Below are 23,119 nucleotides of genomic sequence, written 5' to 3' on the forward strand. Positions count from 1 at the left end.
GACCCGTGCAACCATATTGCCATTTGGGTTACCTAGATGTAATTGAATGAAACTTTGTAAACATTTGTATCTATGCACAAGAAAGAATAGAGTCCAGCTTACTCTGTTTTAACAATAGTATGGATTCTGCAGGACTTACAGCAATATATATATAATATATACGTCACTAAAGTAAGCACATACGATTCTGAATATACTCATGGAGAAGGTCTATTGATTAAGAAAGTCATTTTTATATGAGAGAGACAAGGTGGATGGGGGTAATATCTTGGTCAAAGAGACAAGCTTTTGAGCTCCACAGAACTCTTCTTCAGGTCTGTGGAGCTCAAAAGCTTGTCTCTTTTAGCAACAGAAGTTGGTGCAATAAAAGATTACCTCACACATCTTGTCTTTTTCATATCCTGGGACCAGCATTGCTACAACAACACTGCAAACAACTATCTTTATATAGTCACGTTTCAGAGTAAAACTGCCAATAAGATATCTGTTGTAATCTCCAGAGCCTTGTAACTCCCCAAAATGGCTACTTTTAACACTTCCTCCTAAAACAAAGTTGTTATGTGATGACATTAGGCTTGGTCATTGCCACTCCATAGCGGTGCAGTGTCGCAAAGTTACAATGTTGCATTCACATTACAAAAAAATTTGGGATATTTAATGTCCTACAAACTGTAATTAGCAAAGCTCAAGTCCTCTTCTTCAAATTAATAATGTCTTCTAATAAATTGTATAGATACTTGTAAATAATTGAATGAACGCTTAAGTGAATTGGTAAAAACTATTCCAGGCAAACTTCTAAACCATTGTCTCAAATATACCTTTGTCTTGAACTTGACATATTACATAATTTTATCATTTATTTTATTATGAATGTTAAATAGCTTGTGTTCCTTTAATAGTTTTATCAATTTGGAGTACTCAATTAAATGTATATGGCAATGCCTCTCGACAAGTGGGAATTATCGGTGCTTACTCAGTTCTTTCCTAATTTGCTGTGATTCTCAGCAGGACATCTTTCAGTCCTTGAAGCAGTGCTCCTTAGTGAAGGGGAAAAAGTGCACATTTTTAAAGCAAGGTGACACACATTTCCTAACACTCAATCTTCTGAAGCCAGTTAGAAAAATAAATTAGTTTTTACTGGTCTCCTGAGAGCACACATGCTGGGTCAGGGCAAAAGATATTAGTGTGCTAATAGTTGCTTTGATGCTAGGGGACCACCTTGACACATAATGTTCAGCAGGAGGAATGCTGCCTACAGTTAAAATTGTAAACTGTATTTAGCATGTTTAGACACCTTTAACTAGCTCTTTGATTTCTGAATCTCATGCACTTAAACTCAGGAGAATACAGAATGAAATATAATGTCAGCAAGGTCACTGTTAAATTCTATAATAAAACAAAGCACCAGATGTTTATCAAATTGGTTAAAATTTGTACTAGGCGGAAGTATATGTTGGGATTTTGTTATCTTGGGGCACTCAGTTATGTTGATACGGAGCCAAACCTTGAGTGGTACTGAGCAACCACAGCTCGTGTTGAAATGCATGGGACTAGTGGATGCTTTGCACCACCGAGGATATCAGTCACAGATTTAAATGCTTTCTTCGTCCCTCAGTAATATTTAGTGTTAACTTTATTCTCTCTAGCTACATGGAGTTATAGTCAATTTATTTAATAGTTTTGGATACACATAAATCTGAGGAGATGATGGAACACTTAAAAAAATCACAAGAACTTTTTAGTTGGTGATAATCAGAGAATCCCCCATAGTTCTAAAGCAGCCCTCCTATACTGTAATGCTGGTTCTATCACTAGCACCTCTCTGAAGTACTTTGACTATCTTCTGGGCATAGACTGTTGAAATGACAGTGGATTGTCTGTCATGAAAACAGACAAAAGTTTTGTGTGCAAGCTGAACCATGCAGCTGTTATGTTGACTTAATAAGGTTGGCATGTTTTCCAGAGCTAGAAATGCAGAGAAATTGGCATCAGAAAGTAATGCACTGAAATTTCACTTTGATATTTCACTCCCAAACCATGGCATGAAGGAAACCTGACACAGTTTCCAGCAATTCCAAACAAATTATGTGTTATGAAAATGCTTACAAAGATAGACTTTTTCAGCTCATCTTGAGGATGACCTGCAAAGGAAGAGCAAAATGTGCTCTTTAAGTGTTATGACTTTTAAGGGAGGCCTAATATTCATTTTTAAAGAATTTTTTCTTTTATTTGAGAAATTTTATATCTTGTCTACTCATTCTTTCCTGGAACATCCAATGATTGACTGGAGAACTACGAGGTTTATGATGTCCCAGAAATCATGCAAGAAAAACATGATTGACTGAGATGGGGCGTTGTTATCATGCTGATCATTATCATCTCATTGTTACCTTGTTCTTCCTGGTTTTTTGTATTCACCTGCTGTTTTGTGCCTTCTACTTAGGTCTTGTCTACACTGCCACTTTACAGCGCTGAAACTTTCTCTCTCAGGGGTGTGAAAAAACACCCCTCTGGGTGCTGCAGAGTGGCAGTGCAGACAGTGCCCCAGCACTGGGAGCCACTCCCCTCATGGGGGTGGGTTTTTTACAGAGCTGGGAGAGCTCTCTTTTACAGAGCTGGGAGTGCCGCGACTACACAGCCATGTTGCTAGTGAAGACATACCCTTAGGACCATTCCTACAAAGACTTAAGCAGGTGCCTAACTTTCTTTGTGAGTAATACCCTTGATTTCAGTGGGACCCCATCAAAGTTAAGCATGCAAGTAAGTCTTTGGAGGATTGATGCCTTAAATTGAGTATAATATAGACAGTGTCCAAGTTTGTGTGTGTTAGTCTTGACTGGAAATACATACACAGTACTAGTATTTTTCAAGTGTGTGGAGATGTACAATATTCAGAAAAGGGATGTGATAATTCCAAGCTTTCTGAATTTCTTGAATATCGAATGTGGTTATCAGTATCTGCTGGATACTGAATCTCAATCAGTACTGAAAATCTCATAAGGAGCAAGCACTAAGTGTTTCTCTAGGGCTAGGAAAGATGTGGTCCTGGGATACCTCTTGAGCCAAACTAGATGTAGGCAGAGAGTGAAAGGACTCCGGAGAATGAGTAGCATGAGCCAGGAAGTGTGGGTAGGGGTGTTTGTCTGTCTGTTTCTCAAACTGGGGAAGAATAGCAAGAGTGAGCCACACAGCAGAAAGGTGTGAGTGAGGTCTTCGGGGCAAGGGAAAGTACAGAACAGACCACATACTTTTTATGCCAAGAGAAATGTTTCCAGATTCAAAATTAAGGTAATTAAAAAAGTAGCAAATACCCTTTTTCTGACTGTCAATAGCTGATAATTCTTTTGTTTTCTCTGCTAGAATAACTTAACCTCTTCTTTTTCCCTTGTCTCCCTCACTTGTCTTATTCACTTCCTCCCCAACTTGGCTTCCTAACATCCCCATCTTTGTAGTGCCACTGTGCAGTGGTGCTTAAAAAATTCCAACAAACTAACCCCAAGTACCGCTGGTCTTAAGCATCAGCAGCTTTCTTTTTGAAGTGACACCTGTCAGCCAGGAATGGCTTTTGAAAAGCTGAGATACCTGTTGGATGTAGGTTGCAAAAATGTCAGGGGAAAAAGGTTTAAATAACTGGAAAGGAAGGGCCTGCAAGTAAGGGCAGTGAGAAGGAAGGTTTTAGGTGAGCAGAGTGAATGAGATTGAAAGGAGTAGGGAGAACAATAAAATGTCTACTAGAGAACTGTGGACAGAGGGGAAGAGAAAACAAGAGATGTACTGAGATGGTATTGAAAACCTGCCTTTTGACTGAACAGTACGTTACATGTTTTGGTGTCAGTGATAGCGTGCTTCAGTAAACAAAAGGATTCCCAACTAGTAGTGTGCAAGGATAGAATCATGACTATATTAGATCAGTCAAAACACGGACGTTCCTGGTGCCATTTTATTATGAGATTTTGGAAACATTGATTTTTTTCCATTCTGAATTACTTTCTGAGAGAGCAGTTTTCATCCTTTCCAAAAATTGAAAAACTTTACCATGGCAACAGAGAACATGTGGCTAAGGCTATATTAAATTAATATGGTTAAAGGCTAACCTTTTTAATGACCAGGACTGGATTTTAGTATTCTGTGAGATTGATCTGTACACAGGTCCATGATGCTGCAGTCCTGGAATTTGTCTCCGAATCTATAACCTAAACTTCCTCTAAAATAATTTTTTGTCCTTAATTGCATTTCTAGCCATTTACATTTCTAAATGTGAACCAAATGTAAACTGCTGCTGTGTTGTCTGCCTGAGGCTGCAGACAGCCTGAATCCAAAAGCTCTGAGATGTTTGCACTGTTCAGTTTAATCAACCATTTTTAGCTACTTCACTGGTATTTATTTTAGCAAAAACATCTAGCTAATGTGCTTATCCATGGCTGTTGGTTGCAGCGGAGGCAGTAAGTTCTTGTCAAAGGTTGCTGGCCTAGGGAACTGCGCGATCAAGCACAAACAAAAATATCATCTCTGACCTTGCACTAGAAGGAGGGTCGGGGTGAGATGCATTTCTTGTCAATTGCCAAAAGCAGAATCACCTCTTGGTTGGTTCCTGCTTCACACAATTTCCCTCCTGGGTGTTAAAATCTTTAAATGTCACCTTCGCAGCTGCCAAGACCTCCAGCTTTTCATCAGCAACTACTACAGTGTGTATATGTTTTGAAAAAAAGCTGATGCAAACTGAAAACATGGAGGTGTACCATAGCACTTTAATATAAAAACAAAACAAGAAATATGTAACTTAATTTTATAAGGTATAAAGTACAAGGGTGTGCTAGATGCTTCATGTCACAGACTCCTTCTCTAAAGAATTTATGACGTAGTTATGATCAGAGGTGAAATTTGGTGAGCACCTAAGGTTTTATTTCTTCTTTTCTCCTTGCTCTGCTTATTTGTTCTTCTTTATCCTATTCTATACCTTGTATTTATTTGTTATATTGAATATAAAGTACTTGGGTTTTTTTAAATTTACTTGACGCTACTGCAAAATGTCCAGTTTGCCATAGAATTCAGCACTGGAATGTTACAGAGAACAATGCTGTCTTGCCTATGCATACAGAATTCAAGACAAGATTCCTTTCTATCCTGTGGGAGAAAGATTTTTATTTTTGTCTGGTTAGGACATAAATATAGTTTTTCATATTCAGGATAGGATGAAGAAGCCCCTTTAAACAGCTTGGAGTTGAGAAGCAATTTATTTATAATCCAAATTTTTTCCCTTAAATCACTGTTTTTCCTTGTTGGCAGTTGTTAAAAAATGCTTTTCAAAAGAAGGAAGAGTAAACTGCCTTAGGACTTGACACCAGTATCTCTTTGCAAATGGCTTGCAAAAATTTTCCTTGCTCAGAAAGAGAAAATTGCCCCCAGCCTACAAACTAACCATATTTTCTTCTTGATATGTGCAGCCAGTGCCATTCTAGTTGGTGAATGATTCAAACCCTGTAGCAAATGTTTTCACTAGTGGGTTAACAATGCAATTTGTTATATGAGAAACAAACAATGGCTTACAAAATTAAATTACTTTATGTCCTTGGAAATGTATTTCAGTTAATTTGGTACAGCTTACCTTGTTTCAGTGAAGTCTTGTTGATTGCAATAGGAGATATTTTATGTTTAATATATTAAGACATCCAAAGAAAATGATGATGAATATAAAGAATAATTTGCAGATTGAAAAGTACCTAGACTACTTGCTTTTTATAAAACCATCATTGTTTTAATACCACCCTAGAAGCTAGAAAATGTCAGTTCACATATTTTTAAATTTATTAATAGCTAAGATTCTCTCTATATTGCTTCTTTACAGCACTTTACAATCATTGACTAATATAAAGGATTTGGGTAAGGAGGCATAGCACTTCAACAAAAACTCCAAACAAATAACTACTTAAAACTTTTAACAGAATATTGTCAGTGAACATACAGTCCATCAATGCTTAATGACTTCTTTGTTTCGGTCTTCACCGAGAAGTCTGAAAGAATGCCTAACATAGTGAATGCTAATGGGAATGGGGTAGGTTTAGCAGATAAAATAAAAAAAGAACAAGTTAAAAATCACTTAGAAAAGTTAGATGCCTACAAGTCACCAGGGCCTGATGAAATGCATCCTAGAATACTCAAGGAGCTAATAGAGGAGGTATCTGAGCCTCTAGCTATTATCTTTGGAAAATCATGGGAGACGGGAGAGATTCCAGAAGACTGGAAAAGGGCAAATATAGTGCCCATCTATAAAAAGGGAAATAAAAACAACCCAGGAAACTACAGACCAGTTAGTTTAACTTCTGTGCCAGGGAAGATAATGGAGCAAGTAATTAAGGAAATCATCTGCAAACACTTGGAAGGTGGTAAGGTGATAGGGAACAGCCAGCATGGATTTGTCAAGAACAAATCATGTCAAACCAATCTGATAGCTTTCTTCGATAGGATAATGAGTCTTGTGGATAAGGGAGAAGCTGTGGATGTGGTATACCTAGACTTTAGTAAGGCATTTGATATGGTCTCACATGATATTCTTATCGACAAACTAGGCAAATACAATTTAGATGGGGCTACTATAAGGTGGGTGCATAACTGGCTGGATAACCGTACTCAGAGAGTTGTTATTAATGGTTCCCAATCCTGCTGGAAAGGCATAACGAGTGGGGTTCCGCAGGGGTCTGTTTTGGGACCGGCTCTGTTCAATATCTTCATTAACGACTTAGATATTGGCATAGAAAGTACGCTTATTAAGTTTGCGGATGATACCAAACTGGGAGGGATTGCAACTGCTTTGGAGGACAGGGTCATAATTCAAAATGATCTGGACAAATTGGAGAAATGGTCTGAGTTAAACAGGATGAAGTTTAACAAAGACAAATGCAAAGTGCTCCACTTAGGAAGAAAAAATCAGTTTCACACATACAGAATGGGAAGAGACTGTCTAGGAAGGAGTACGGCAGAAAGGGATCTAGGGGTTATAGTGGACCACAAGCTAAATATGAGTCAACAGTGTGATGCTGTTGCAAAAAAAGCAAACATGATTCTGGGATGTATTAACAGGTGTGTTGTGAGCAAGACACGAGAAGTCATTCTTCCGCTCTACTCTGCTCTGGTTAGGCCTCAGCTGGAGTATTGTGTCCAGTTCTGGGCACCGCATTTCAAGAAAGATGTGGAGAAATTGGAAAGGGTCCAGAGAAGAGCAACAAGAATGATTAAAGGTCTTGAGAACATGACCTATGAAGGAAGGCTGAAAGAATTGGGTTTGTTTAGTTTGGAAAAGAGAAGACTGAGAGGGGACATGATAGCAGTTTTCAGGTATCTAAAAGGGTGTCATAAGGAGGAGGGAGAAAACTTGTTCACCTTAGCCTCTGAGGATAGAACAAGAAGCAATGGGCTTAAACTGCAGCAAGGGAGGTCTAGGTTGGACATTAGGAAAAAGTTCCTAACTGTCAGGGTGGTTAAACACTGGAATAAATTGCCTAGGGAGGTTGTGGAATCTCCATCTCTGGAGATATTTAAGAGTAGGTTAGATAAATGTCTATCAGGGATGGTCTAGACAGTATTTGGTCCTGCCATGCGGGCAGGGGACTGGACTCGATGACCTCTCGAGGTCCCTTCCAGTCCTAGAATCTATGAATCTATGAATCTATGAATTCACTTCAACAGGAGTAGCTACTACTACAAGGAAATAACCAAACCATTACTCAACGTACAGTATAACCCTTGTGAAGTTATATAACTGTGGTTCCATGGAAGAAGGAATGAATTACCTGGATCCCATCTGACTCTCTAATGATCTTCAACTCCTCAAGTACAGCTAAAAATGATAGGAAGGAAAAGAGAACATAACTGGTAGAATTAAAATAAAATTACCTAAATACTAAAGAGAGAAACCAGTCAAGTCAATTGAATATTCTATAAATTTTTTTTATAAATGTCTAACAAGGCATGAATAACTCATGACAGATTACACAAGACATTTCTGCATTATTATTTTCACTATTTATACATTAAAACAAATAAGTATGGTGTCAAAAAGTATACTGAATATTAAACTTGCATATAAATTCCATCTGTAGTAAAGCCCTGAGTTTTATTGCATTTGAATGAACAACCTCCAAATGAAACCCAAAATGGATAACTGAAATCTGAGTACTTCTGAACCATTTGAATGCCACAGTCCTTACTGCACATTCATAAGACATAGTAGTAACGTGTTTTGGAGGTAGGAAGGAGGAATCTCTATCCATCTCCAGTGTCTTGAGTGAGAAACATGGTTGTCTGGACCCAGCACAAGTTCAGCTGGGAGCATGTAGTTAGAATTAAGGCAGTGAGAGGATGGGTTGCTCAATAGAGAGGAGGGGGGAAACTGGAAGTCTGGGACAAGACGGAACATAGGAATAGGCACTCCACTTATTGCCAGGCATCCTAAACCTCCCTCACCGCTAGTGATGTGGCTCCTTTCAGTTCACCTTCAGCATTCTGATCCAGTCATGCACCCTGTGCCCATCCTCTTTCCTGTTGCAAAACTCTACTCTGTGATATAAGCCACAGCCTGCATCTTCTCTTCCAAACTGCCAAAATCCTTTCAGTTCTCCTAATCCTCCTCAGAATATTCTTCTAACCCTCCTTTCTACCAAACAAGCTACACTTTCCTCCTCCCTATGTTTATTTTAAGCGTGTTGTCCCGGGTTTGTTACCATACTGTCATCTTGTAACAGTATTGTAAAGCCAGAAGTTGATGGTATACTTTAAAAAATGCCCTTCTGGCATAGACCCAAAACTACTTTTATGTGGTTAGTTAACTGCAAAAGACATGCTTAATTACCTGCAACTACTGTGTCACCAATAAATACACCTGTCTTGTCTTCAAATGTAAATATGTGTAACCTGGGTTAATTCTGACTTTGGAGTTTTAGGCTAATGGAACGGTATTTGTGAATTTTGTTCTTGGACAGTACAGTCTCAGAAACCATAAGTACAGTATGTGGAGCTTACATAGATGATGCTTTCTTAGCAGAAAACTTGGCTTCAGCTCAGAAGCTAACTGGGACCATTAATTTAGCCTGAACCAGCAATCTTAAGTATGGTCTTGTCTGTTTAAACAAAAATCTTGTCTTGTTTTAATGATTACTATCGAGGTTTTGTATCCTCACCCACTTTTCCTTCACTGTCAGTCAGGAAATTGCCTTCTCATTTGAATAGTAAGTAGTCTTTTGGATTCAAAGATCTAGCCCCATTGTATTTAATTCTTTTTTTTTTTTAAATAGTGGCTAAAAGAGCCCTGCATCACGTCTAAAAGATTATGGAGCAAGCTTACTTTTGGTCATTTGCATTGTTAGAAGAAATGTTGGCACACATCACTGTGTCTTGAAACTGTGGCTCTGAAATTCTTTAAAGTAGTATCTATATTTTACTTTTGAAATTTATGCTAGTTTTATTTTCATTTTTTAAAGACAAATTTTATTGAGAAATAGATTATCATAGTGTGGATACAAGTACCAGATATTGACACTTGTCCCTGCAAACAACTGTAAAACAAGCGAACCCTGGAGTAAAATATTTTTGATATGTTCATGCAATGTGCAAATATATATATTTTTCAACAATCTGCCTGAACCCTGACATCCAAATTGTGCACTAATGGATCTGGCTGATTTTTGTGCTAATCGGAGGGAAGCAGAGCCTAAATAAATCAAATGCATAACTTTTTTTTGTTACAGTATATTGCTGTAAATTGTCGAACAAATACTGCTAAATCTAAGCTATTTTAATTTCCTATTTATATTAAAAAATGCATGTTAGGGAAATGAGAACTTTGAAGGAAGTAAAAGGCGAAAATGCTCTCATGTTAGATAACCTTATGTGGTTTTAATTCACTGGAAGATTTAAAAATGAAGAGACAAGGCTGACCATTTCTCAGAAACTAGGGCAATAGAAATTGCATCTGTCATCACGACTGACAAGCAGAACGCAATAAGTATCTTGAAAAGTATTAGCTGAAAAGGCAAAAAACCTGCTTACACCAAACTAACACAGAGATTGGTAGCACACCATATACAAGAGCCTTGAAAAATATAGGTTACATCTGGGATGTGCCAATTAATAGTTGAGATATGTAAGTGATAATGAGGTTTTTTTTGCAGTTAGTGTTCCACCTCCTTGTGAAAGGATATTGAATTGATGTGCACACTATGCTGTATTGAAAGTGATATTTTATTTAAATCTGACAGTATTGAAAGAGCAGGAACACTTCCCTTATTTCCTTTCCACACACCTCTGGCTTTTGGAGATAGGGCAAAACAACAACAAAAAGAATCTAAAACAACCCCAAAGCCCTGGCCAGTCAGCCATTGTTTAGAATGGCACCAAAAATATTGAAAATTAAAAATAACTTTAGTGTTGCTGTTTCCCCCTTATGATAACTGATGTCACACACACTTTCTCTGATAGCTAATGTATAATGGAGTACTTTGAATTTCAGAGTGGGGAAAAATATTTATATAGCTTGCTTTTCATTTACTGTTCATCATGCTGCCACTAGATGGTGATAAATGTTTGCACAATTTTAATAACCATAGGCTAATAAGGATTGCAAGGAAACTGTTTTTCATAAACTGATTTAGCTCTCTGCTAATATATGGAAAAATTATATTACAATGGTATTCATTAAGTGCACATACAAATTAATAATCAGCATATTATGGCCTCCTTTCCCATTGTAATTTTAGCTCCCAACAACTTAAAATATCTTCCTTTTGTGACAACTGATGATTTATTTTTATACACTAGGTGTTTTAAACTGCATTTAGACTTGGAAATGTTTATACCATATTTTGTATAAATTAGAGATAAATGGGTAGTGAGCTACCTTTCACACCACACTCTTTATGGGCATTTGATAAATATCTGACTTATGAATTGGTATATTGGGCATTATGACAATAAACACCAGTTCTGAATGTGCTATTCTGTTTCCCAGGGTGGTGCGTAGCTGACTGACACTATTGTGATTATGGGTGTACTATTTTCACTACTTCCTTTAGCAAAGTTCTAAAATAAAACTGCTGTTTGGAGGATCCTCAGATTTCCTGGAGGAAAGTGGTTACCTCCATGTTTGTTGATAACCGTTTGTATGATATCCCAAATCCTATCAAGAAGGTCCATCTGTTGTATGAAGTAAATATTATTGCATATTACAAAAAGTCTTCACTCTGACAGAGTCCCTTTTAAAGAAACAAATAACCAGATATTGAATATTATTATATCTATTTGTGATCTAAACAAATATATAATCTTCCCAATAACTTCTGAGTCTGTCTGTGGAAATTTATATGTTTCCAGCAAGGAAATTCAGATATTTAAGTTTAAAAAAAAAAAAAGTAGTACAAAATCGTTTCAGCACCGAAGGAATACAATAGGAGGGAATCATGAGCCTTCCTTTTGTACTTCAAAAACGTTCATGTTACATCCATCAAAAAGATGAAGAAGGGGAAAAAAATCATTCTGGAAATCAATAGAACTGGGGGCATAATTTACAAATGAACAGAGAGGCCGTTTGATAATTATAACAGTGATTTCAATTATTGCATTATGTGACTAGACTAAATATAATTTTTATCATTATTTTGGCTGCTAGAGAAATGGTTCAGCCAAATTAATATAAACACCTCAGGTGGAACTTCTGTGTTCAAGAATATAAATATTGAAGGTTATCATTTTCATTTGACATTAAAATGAATTATTATGGAATGAGTACCTATTAAAATAATATAATTTTGGAAATGATGTTTTTTTTCATCCTGCAACTTGTACTGATTTTAGTGCTATTAGAAAGCCTTCTTAGTGAAAATGCTTTTATTGCTGTTTACACTTATAAACAATCCTATTCTAAATACTGATATTTTGAAATGTGTGTGCCTAAAGCAAGATATGTAAACGTCACTGGCATTCTGTATTTACATTGTTGTGAATTTTCTCACCTGAGAGAGGAGACGGGTCCTGGGCTAAAATAGTTTGAGTGCTTGTTGGAGGGATGCACCCAATGAGAAGTGATGGGAAATTACACCTTCGCAACTGGGCCCCTCACTTACGGAGTCCCACAGGGATTGATTCTCTCTCCAGTCCTGTTCAACATCTGCATGCATCCACTAAGGGAACTGACACGGACCAACATGCCAGCAATATGCAGATGACACATAACTCTACCTATTCTTTACCCGTACGACCATACCGTTAGCATCAAGTTGACCACAGGAACTTATGACCATCACAAACCTCACTGCCTTCTACTCTAAGTGCAAGACACTCTTCTGTGACCTTGATTTCTCTAACAAACATAGAAATCTGTAAATGTTTGTGTTGTGTGTGTACATTATAATATATTTTGAAAAAGTAACAAAGAAAAAAAACACTCCACTGCATGCATTTCCTTCTACTGGCAAGAAAATGAGAGAACAAGCATGTGGCAGATGTTAGTTGCCGTACTGGAAGGCTCAGATACTATAGCATTGAGCATGGTATAGGAATCCAAGAACCTTTATAGACTAGAATACTGTATGAAAGCATGATCAGTATGCTATTTTAAAATGTTTATAAATACTTATATTGAAACCATGTTTTTAAACCTTACTCAAAGCACAAGCCTCTTCAGTAAGGACTTTTTACATGCCAACTTCATATTCAACTGTTTTAGCTGAATGGTTAACTTTTCTTTTACAATGCAAAAGTGTGTTGTGTTTTGGTTTGGTTTTACTTTCCCATAACTCAAAAATGACTTCGAACATCCACCATCATCTGTGGGAAGAGACTAAGCATGGAAAATGCAGTCCAAATCTGAATTTCATGAGAAGGTTATGAGCAAGTGAAAACAGAGTTATGGTCAAAACTGTCTTGCAACCTTTACTATAATAGACACTATTTGTGACCACTGTCATACTTCAGACATTTCAGTTGAGTGGCCTGCACTAATACTTAGAATGCAAAAGGACAGTTTTGTTTTTGTTTATTGCTTGATGATAGATGGATCACTGTCTTTGGAGCACTTTTAAATAATAAACATTTCTGTTTTTAAGCAATATCTCTTGAAAAATGTGTCTTGTAATTTTTGCAGATATGCCTGTTTCACCTTCTGTTACACGGATTCACCATACTCAGTAGGATATTGTTAAACTCTGAAAATAGTTCTGTTCAATCTGTGATCAGCAAAAGGACTTGATGTTACTGAGGTAGAGGGGAGGAAGGTTAGAATAATCATCAGGCCTCCACTTGAGTTCCAGAGATATACAAGGAAAACCAAGGTGGCAGCCAGGTTTTGACTTACTGAAAATCTCATCAACGCTCTGTAAAAATGCTTTCTTCTTCATGACTTAAATAAATTGGTTGTACAATGACTAGATCAGCAATTCCATATTTCAGTCAAGAAGATGAAAGTCCATGTTAGTTTTAGCTTTAAGGTTTTTTGAAACAATTCATAGCCATGTTTTTGCAAACTTGATCAGTTTAAGGAAGACCTTCATGCTGTCCTTCAAATAGTGTCAGTACAAGTTTGCTCTTCTGGGTGCATGTGAGCCCTTTACATTGAAGTTTGAACCCTCTAGAAGATTAATGACTATTGGTGCAGCATTCATGCTTCTGTGCAGTAGTAAACGTTCAGTGCAAGATGTTAAGATGCTGTTTCCTCAAGACCTCTCCTTTTTCTTCTTTCCAGTCTATGGAGAAATGAGTTCAGAATTCTCTCTGCTTCTCCTGCTGTTACGTTTTTATGGCTGTTTTTATTTTCCATTCTCAAAACTCCAACTCTCGTTTGTATAGAGTTAGTTGTTAATTTACTAAAATGTTGGAGTTGGAGGTGCACTGTTGTCACAGTCCTGAACAGTTTAGATGTTAAAAGGCCCCAAATTATCTTGATAAATACTTAAATATTTTCTAACCTACCTATTTGTTTCTGGTGTATGAAGACAATCTGGGGGAATGTCAAACTTTTAGGGTATGTCTACACTACAGGATTAATTCGAATTTATATAATTCGAATTTAGGAAACCGATTTTATAAATTCGAATGTATTCGGCCACACTAGGCACCATTAATTCGGTGGTTTGCGTCCAAGCTACCATAGTAGCATCGATTTCCAGAGCGTTGCATTGTGGGTAGCTTTTACATAGCTATCCCATAGTTCCCGCAGTCTCCACCCCCCTTGGAATTCTGGGTTGAGACCCCAGTGCATGATGGGGCAAAAAACATTGTCGCAGGTAGTTCTGGGTACAGCCTCCCCCTCCCTCCCTGAAAGCAACGGCAGACAACCATTTCGCGCCTTTTTTCCTGAGTGAACTCTGCAGACTCCATTCTGCATCAAGCATGGATCCCGTTGTGCTCCAGAACGCAGTCTTGAACATTGTAAACACCTCGCGCTTTCTCGTGGAGTTTATGCTTACACAGGACCAGAAAAAAGAGGCGAGGAGGAGGAGGAGGCGGCGATTGCAGCGCAGCGACCAGCGTGATGAGGACATGGACACGGACACAGAATTCTCTGAGACCGCGGGCCCCGGTGCTTTGGAGATTATGATGTTAATGGGCCAGGTTATAGGCTTTGAACGCCGATTCTGGGCCCGGGAAACAAGCACAGACTGGTGGGACCGCATAGTGTTGCAGGTGTGGGACGATTCCCAGTGGCTGAGAAACTTTCGCATGCGTAAGGGCACTTTCATGGAACTTTGTGACTTGCTTTCCCCTGCCCTGAAGCGCCAGAATACCAAGATGAGAGCAGCCCTCACAGTTGAGAAGCGAGTGGCGATAGCCCTGTGGAAGCTTGCAACGCCAGACAGCTACCGGTCAGTCGGGAATCAATTTGGAGTGGGCAAATCTACTGTGGGGGCTGCTGTGATGCAAGTAGCCAAAGCAATCACGGAGGTGCTGCTACGAAAGGTAGTGACTCTGGGAAATGTGCAGGTCATAGTGGATGGCTTTGCTGCAATGGGATTCCCTAACTGTGGTGGGGCAATAGATGGAACCCATATTCCTATCTTGGCACCGGAGCACCAGGGTACCCAGTACATAAACCGCAAGGGGTACTTCTCAATGGTGCTGCAAGCACTTGTGGATCACAAGGGACGTTTCACCAACATCCAGGTGGGCTGGCCGGGAAGGGTTCATGACGCTCGCGTCTTCAGGAACACCAATCTGTTTAAACGGCTGCAGCAAGGGACTTACTTTCCGGACCAGAAAATAACCGTGGGGGATGTTGAAATGCCAATTGTTATTCTTGGGGACCCAGCCTACCCCTTAATGCCATGGCTCATGAAGCCATACACAGGCAGCCTGGACAGGAGTCAGGAGTTGTTCAACTACAGGCTGAGCAAGTGCAGAATGGTGGTAGAATGTGCATTTGGCCGTTTAAAAGGTCGCTGGCGATCCTTATTGACTCGCTCAGACCTCAGCCAAACCAATATCCCCATTGTTATTACTGCTTGCTGTGTGCTTCACAATCTCTGTGAGAGCAAGGGGGAGACCTTTATGGCAGGGTGGGAGGCTGAGGCAAATCGCCTGGCTGCTGATTACTCGCAGCCAGACACCAGGGCGATTAGAAGAGCACACGATGAAGCGCTGCGCATTAGGGAAGCTTTGAAAACCAGTTTCATGACTGGCCAGGCTACAGTGTGAAATTTATGTTTGTTTATCCTTCCTGAAAACCCGCCCCCTTTATTGACTCATTCTCTGTAAGGAACCCACCCTCCCCCTTCCCCCAGCTTGCTTTCAAAGGAAATAAAGTCACCATTGTTTAAAAATCATGTATTCTTTATTAATTGATTATAAAAAGAGGGAGAGAACCTGAGTGGGGTTTGGGAGGAGGATCAGCGGGAAGGAAAAGCCCAGTAAAAAAAGGTTAAGAAAATGGCAGCCTTTTGCTTGGGCTGTCCACTGGGGTGGAATGGGAGGGTGTACGGAGCCTCCCCCCCCGTGTTCTTACACGTCTGGGTGTGGAGGCTATGGAACATGGTGAGGAGGTAGGGGGGTTATACAGGGGCTGTAGCGGCACAGAACCTGAGTGGGGTTTGGGAGGAGGATCTGCGGGAAGGAAAAGCCCAGTAAAAAAAGGTTTAAAAAAATGGCAGCCGTTTGCTTGGGCTGTCCACTGGGGTGGAATGGGAGGGTGTACGGAGCCTCCCCCCCCGTGTTCTTACACGTCTGGGTGTGGAGGCTATGGAACATGGTGAGGAGGTAGGGGGGTTATACAGGGGCTGTAGCGGCACTCGGTTCTCCAGCAGCCGTTCCTGAAGCTCCACCAGACGCCGGAGCATGTCTGTTTGCTCACGCAGCAGCCCCAGCGTTGCTTCCCGACTCCTCTGATCTTCCTGCCGCCACCTCTCATCTCGAGCGTCTCTCCTCTCCTCACGTTGGTCCCTCATGTCCTCACGTTGGTCCCTCATGTCCTCACGTTGGTCCCTCCTGTCCTCACGGTCACTGGCTTCTTTCCTATACTTGCAAACCGTCTCCTTCCACTCATTCAGATGAGCTCTTTCATTCCTGGTGGATTGCATGATTTCGGAAAACATCTCTTCTCTCGTCTTTTTTTTACGACGCCTTATCTGGGATAGCCTTCGGGAAGGAGGAGGGAGGCTTGAAACATTTGCACCTGCTGGAGGGAGTGAAAAAAGGAGAGAATTTTTTTAAAAGATACATTTTTCAGAACAATGCTTATACTCTTTCACGGTGTATACTATTCACATTACATAGCACATGTGATTTCTGTGCAAGGTCGCATTTTGCCTCTTAATATTGAGTGCCTGTGGCTTTGCTGCTAGAGATCACAGACGCAGGTCGGGGCAACAGAATTCACCTTGCATGCTGCCATGGTAAGCCACTGTCTTTAGGCTTCTGCGCCCTGCTTTCCCACATACCAAGCAAAGCCCGTTGTGCTGCAGTTTTCCTGTTAGCTTGTTTTCTGCTGCTGAAGGTTAACACCCCCGCCCCCCATCCAATTCTCTGGGATGAGTGCTTTCTCCCTCCCCCCACCGCGTGGCTGGTATCAGGGAAGATCCCTGCAGGAACCAAACTAACAACCCCCCCCCCCCCCACCCGCCATGAATTCTCTGGGATGAGTGCTTTCTCCCTCCCCCCACCGCGTGGCTGGTATCAGGGAAGATCCCTGCAGGAACCAAACTAACAACCCCCCCCCCCCACCCGCCATGAATTCTCTGGGATGAGTGCTTTCTCCCTCCCCCCACCGCGTGGCTGGTATCAGGGAAGATCCCTGCAGGAACCAAACTAACACCACCACCCCCCACCCGCCATGAATTCTCTGGGATGAGTGCTTTCTCCCTCCCCCCACCGCGTGGCTGGTATCAGGGAAGATCCCTGCAGGAACCAAACTAACACCCCCCCCCCCCACCCGCCATGAATTCTCTGGGATGAGTGCTTTCTCCCTCCCCCCACCGCCTGGCTGGTATCAGGGAAGATCCCTGCTAGCAAAACGCGAAAAGCTCTGGGCCAATCCTCCCCCCCCCCCCCCCCCCTTGCACTTGGCTAAATGCAGGGAAGGATTTCTTTTCAGCCACAGGCAAACAGCCCAGTAGGAACGGCCACCTCAGTCCCCTTAATTAAATTCCCTTATTTCAACCAGGTTACCCTAAGCGATATCACTCTCCTGAGGATTACACAGCAAGATAAAGAACGGATGTTGCTTGAATGCCAGCAAACACCGGGACCATACGCTGCCAGGCTCTGTCAGGCAATGATACCAGATTACTTGCTACTAGCATGGCGTGGTCAAGTGTCCTACCATGGAGGACGGAATAAGGCTGCACTGCCCAGAAACCTTGTGGCAAGGCTTTTGGAGTACCTCCAGGAGAGCTTCATGGAGATGTCCCTGGAGGATTTCCGCTCCATCCCCAGACATGTTAACAGACTTTTCCAGTAGCTGTACTGGCTGCGAATGCATCCCAAGTGCTCAGGGCAAATTAATCATTAAAAATGCTTGCTTTTAAACCATGTTTTATATTTTAAAAGGTAAACTCACCTGAGGTCCCTTCCATGGGGTCATGGTCTTGGGTGCTGGCTTGGGAGGCTTGGGAGGGTACTTCAGTCAGGGTGAGAAACAGTTCCTGGCTGTTGGGGAGAACGGAGAGCTGGGTGCTCTCTGCCAGCTCGTCCTCCTCCTCCTCCTCTTCCCCTTCCGCGGAATCATCAGGTGTACCTGATGAGATTATCCCCAGCTCGGAATCCACAGTCAGAGGTGGGGTAGTGGTGGCGGCCCCCCCTAGAAATGCATTTAGCTCAGCGTAGAAGCGGCATGTCCGCGGCTCTGACCCGGAGCGACCGTTTGCCTCCTTTGCTTTTTGATAGGCTTGTCTGAGCTCCTTGACTTTCACGCGGCACTGATCTGTGTCCCTATTGTGGCCTCTCTCCATCATGCCCTTGGAAATTTTTTCATAAGTTTTGGCATTTCGTCTTTTCGAACGCAGTTCAGCTAGCACTGAATCCTCTCCCCATATAGAGATCAAATCCAGTACCTCCTGTACGGTCCATGCTGGTGCTCTTTTTCGATTATCAGCCTGCATGGTTACCTGTGCTGATGAGCTCTCTGTGGTCACCTGTGCTCTCCACGCTGTGCAAACAGGAAATGAAATTCAAATGTTCCCGGGGCTTTTCCTGTCCACCTGGCCAGTGCATGCGAGTTCAGATTGCTGGCCAGAGCGGTCACAATGGTGCACTGTGGGATAGCTCCTGGAGGCCAATAACATCGAATTGCGGCCACACTAACGCTAATTCGAATTGACAAATTCGATTTTGGCGCTACTCCGCTCGTCGGGGTGGAGTACAGAAATCGAATTAAAGGGCCCTTTAATTCGAATTAAATGGCTTCGTTGTGTGGACGGGTCAAGCGTTAATTCGAATTAAGGCAGCTAAATCCGAATTAAAGTCGTAGTGTAGACCAGGCCTTATACAAACCAGTTATGCCCTTGCAGGTTTATCAGTGCCCACTGACTCTAAAGCAACTTCTACAGCATTTCTTGGGTATGTCTGCATCTCTGAAATATGCAAGGCTACTACCTGGAGGTGCATTCACGCATGTACACGCACTTCACAGAGCAGTCCTGATACCTTTATTTAACTAGTTCTCCTCAGCTCCACCCCCTTAAAGTGTTTTTATTGCTGATTTCCCAAGTTCTTCAGAATTTATTCTGACACGAATTAGAGAAAGTAAAGATTACTTACCATTAACTGGTTTCAATAGATATGGATTCACACTCATCACCCTTCATCCCTGCTCTTCAGAGTTTTTCATGTAGAATCTAAGTAGGTGAAAGAAACCAGCATCTCAGAGCTAAGGCTCTTTATAAGTTTGAAGTGAACATTCAGTTCTGTGAGGGAGTAGTCTTTGCTTTTCTACAGTGTTTTGGCTCTAGTTTACAGTCTGCATGTGCACCTAGTCTACTTGAAGTATCAGGGTTAGGTGTAAGTAGTCTTCTGTGTTTTTCGATGATATTCTATCTGGGAACAGGATTAATGACATTTTATCCCGATCTATATGCAAGATGTTTATTGCATCTTAATTATTCCATAACTTGTCTGTTTTTCTTAGAGTCGCCAGATGCTGATATTGCCATGGAGATAGCCACATCAGAACAGCATGTTTCTGAGGCTGTGTATGATTGTGTTATTTGTGGACAGAGTGGCCCTTCCACTGAAGATCGACCTACAGGACTAGTTGTGCTTTTACAAGCCTCTTCAGGTATGAAAAGGGGATTATTGCAAGAGCCACTGTTCCAGGAGTCCTTGACAGCATAAACCATACTGTTAAGGTGCCTCATGGAGCTTGGGAAAGGGGATGAGGGAGACATGCTTCCATATGGATGGTCCTTGCATCATGCAGATCTGTAGGTTTAAAGAGCTCTGTAGGTTTAAAGAGCTAAACACTTGGCCTCTTCTGTGGGGCTGGAGATGAGAAGGAGGCTCGTCCTGTTTACCCTCCCAATCCTCCAAATCCTCTTGAATAATCCCAAAGGAAAACCTCCTGATGGGAGCATAGGAACCTGGTATTAAAGGAAAAATGTAAAAACTAGCAGTGTATACACAGTATGTACTTACTCCATCAGAGCATAGAGCAAAAGACATTTTCACAAAGTAGTTTTTCTTTAATTTTTTCCTACCATTTCTGTTAGCAACAGAAACAAAACCTTTTATCTGACAAATATGGTTATACCTACAATTTCCTGGGGTAAATTTTCATTTAATCTTTTTTCATTGGGCATATATCATTGTCCATTTTACTCTTGCTCATCTTTTTTCTATGTATAGTTTTGGGGCAATGTCGCAATAGCACTGAGCCAAAGAAACTACCTACCAGTGAAGAGGAGCAAATATACCCTTCGGATACATGTGCAGCAGTACATGATGTTAGGCTTACAACATTACAGCGGTACTTTAAAGATGTAAGTATTGATACAGGGCAGTACTATCATCTCTAAAAGTGCTATGTAAAAACATGAATTGAATTACCAGTTGTATAATAATTGTGCGCAGTGTATTTAGAATTGGACTTCCTGATTTTATTTCTGCCTTTTGTTTTTTGAAAAATTAATTGAAATAAGAATGGTGTAAAGTATTTACATTTGATAAGCTCCTTGGTTTTTAAATTTAGGGCCTAATTCTCTTTGTGCAGGTTATTCTGCATAGGTCAGTGGAAACTCTGCAAGCTAAAATTTTCATACAATATCCTTGCAATACTGGAATAGTGGATGTCATTTCAAAAGATAGTGTGGCTAAGGGAATGAGACTTGGTTTGCCATATTAGAGACCTCAGTTCTATTTCCAGTTCTGGTAGAAGTGACCTTTTTCATCCTCCCGGTTATTTTTTCTGCAGAATGAAGGAATGATAGTTGTCTACCTAGGGTAAAGATATAATGCCTGGTTAATAAGAATACACTGAAATATTAACAGGGATCAAAACAAGAAGAGTCAGATTGTCAGCCCACTGCACTTTCCCCTAGGTGACTGGGTATAATTTCTCTATGTCGCAGCTCCAGTCTGGGTTCTGCACATAGTTGCTGTGACATTCTGTGCATTGCGCCCAGCAGCCCAGTTCACCTCCTCATAAAACCAAAAACAATGTCTAATAACTTATTAATTGTTCAGTTTTGGAGCTGGTTCTTGGTACTGAACACTAGATCTCAGCAGGGCTAGCCCAGTGATAACTTATGTAGAGACAGCCTATAGTTTTATCCTTGTCTCTGTACAAAAAAGTATTGTAAAAGAGTGAACATTTTAAAAAACAGGTCATTTGCTGGGGAGGGGGTTGTATCTCCGAATCCTGAGATCCAATGACCCCAGATTTGCAGCACAAACGCTGGGCCCTCTGCTGGCATACCAGTTTTCAAACTGATCTAACTAGACATGTGGAGCTTAGAACACTGAAACTCTGGTTTTAAACAGAAAAGTCGCTGCCATCTTAACTCTAATGTGACTTGTGTCAGCCCCATGATGGCATTATATCATTTAGATGTTACCTTTCATTTCATGATGCTATTTTGTTAACCCTAGGGTGACCAGGCAGCAAATGTGAAAAATCGGGACAAGGAGTGGGGGGTAATAGGAGCCTATATAAGAAAAAGACCCCAAAATCGGGACTGTCCCAATAAAATCGGGACATCTGGTCACCCTAGTCAACCCTAGCATAATATACTTGTGCTATAAATACTCACCAAAGAATGACAGTAATGCACTTACTTTGACCTGTTGCGATTAATAATATATTGCTTTTGTCAAGTTCAGAAGGAAACCTGTTAACAAAGTGCAAAACTTGGTAAATGTTTACTTGGTTAATATAACTGTGGGTCTTTGTCTGGCAGTGTTTCAAACTGCTAGTGGACAGTTATTCCCCAGTGAAGTGTTTTAAAAAAATGTATGTAATCTATATCTGTATGCTTTTCTCATGATACAAATATTGGGGGATTTGGTGAAAAGTGTATTTTATCTAAACTCGACCTTATGGAAGTGTAACTTCATGATCAATCAGATTTCTCCCTTCCTGTGAGGCTGCATTGAATGTTTGTAAAATAATCTAAAAGATACTGTAATGACTCAGTGGCTTAATACTTTCTGCTCTAAAAAACTCTGGTTTCAATTCAGACATTAGTTGGATTAGTTGTTTCTGCTTTCAAGTTTCTAGATCACTACTGTGTTAAAAATGTCTCTGCATGAAAGAACAAATCCTTAAATTTCTTATTGGCATAAAAACAGAAACATCTGTTAGTGTCTTGAGTGGCTTGTTCCGCTGAGCTAAGCAATAAGAAATCCTTTTGTTGATCAGCTGTGCCCTCAGTGGTAGGTGTCCTTCCCGTAATGACAAGTACTGCAGAAGATTTCAGGAGACGGAAGGATGATTTTACTTAGTTGTGAAAATTGTTTGTAAGATACAAAGTAGGATCCATACTCTTCCACTTGAAGAAAAACATAAACACTGTTTCAGAAGCCATATACTATACAGTGCAAAAGAAGGTCATTTAAAGTTTTACCTTTTTTGGCTGAAATTTGGTGTATTTGCTCAGTCAGGGGAAAATGGCTGAGCTATTTTTAAGAATGGAGAGTGTGTGTCGGAGGAGAGAAATAGTGTTTTTTCAACTGTGGGAAAACTTAAAAGAAATAACCAACCCACAATTCTAGACCCTTAGAAGCTGTTAGAATCTTGAAATTTGGCAGATAGGTAATCCCTAGGTCATTTATTGGTCCTTTGTTGTTTACACATGTTGTGGTAAAAATTCTCTTTTGATTTATTGAAGTTAAAAATGTTTAAAAATCTTACTTTGTGTATTCACACCGATTATTGTCATATGACAAAACTAACAATCTGCCAACTTTCCAGTGGCACTTCAAGTGCATGCGTATGTATCAATTGTGTGCAGACTTCCACTGAGTAGGCACTCTCTCACTGTTCTAAGGGATTTGCACATGCACACATAAGAAAGTTTAATGGAATTTCAATTTTAACAGGTAGGGAGATTGTGAAACATGGTCTAGTAAGGTGCATGTGGAAGGAAGCAGGACTTTAAGGAAGCCTTTTGTTTGTGTGAGGCCCTGTACCTTATTCACTGCATAAAATCCACAT

At 40.5% G+C, this 23,119-nt stretch overlaps 1 protein-coding gene across 1 annotated transcript in view; it reads left to right on the forward strand.

The window, feature by feature from the left end:
* The window catches only part of UBR3 (ubiquitin protein ligase E3 component n-recognin 3), a 204,835-nt gene that overhangs the window by 116,054 nt on the left and 65,662 nt on the right, over positions 1 to 23,119 (forward strand). The window contains exons 26-27 of the mRNA XM_065412946.1: positions 19,598 to 19,747; positions 20,314 to 20,447. Coding sequence (XP_065269018.1) covers positions 19,598 to 19,747; positions 20,314 to 20,447 — 284 coding nt within the window. The remainder of the gene's footprint in view (positions 1 to 19,597; positions 19,748 to 20,313; positions 20,448 to 23,119) is intronic.

Source organism: Emys orbicularis, chromosome 11, assembly GCF_028017835.1.
Source record: "Emys orbicularis isolate rEmyOrb1 chromosome 11, rEmyOrb1.hap1, whole genome shotgun sequence".
NCBI lineage: Eukaryota > Metazoa > Chordata > Testudines > Emydidae > Emys > Emys orbicularis.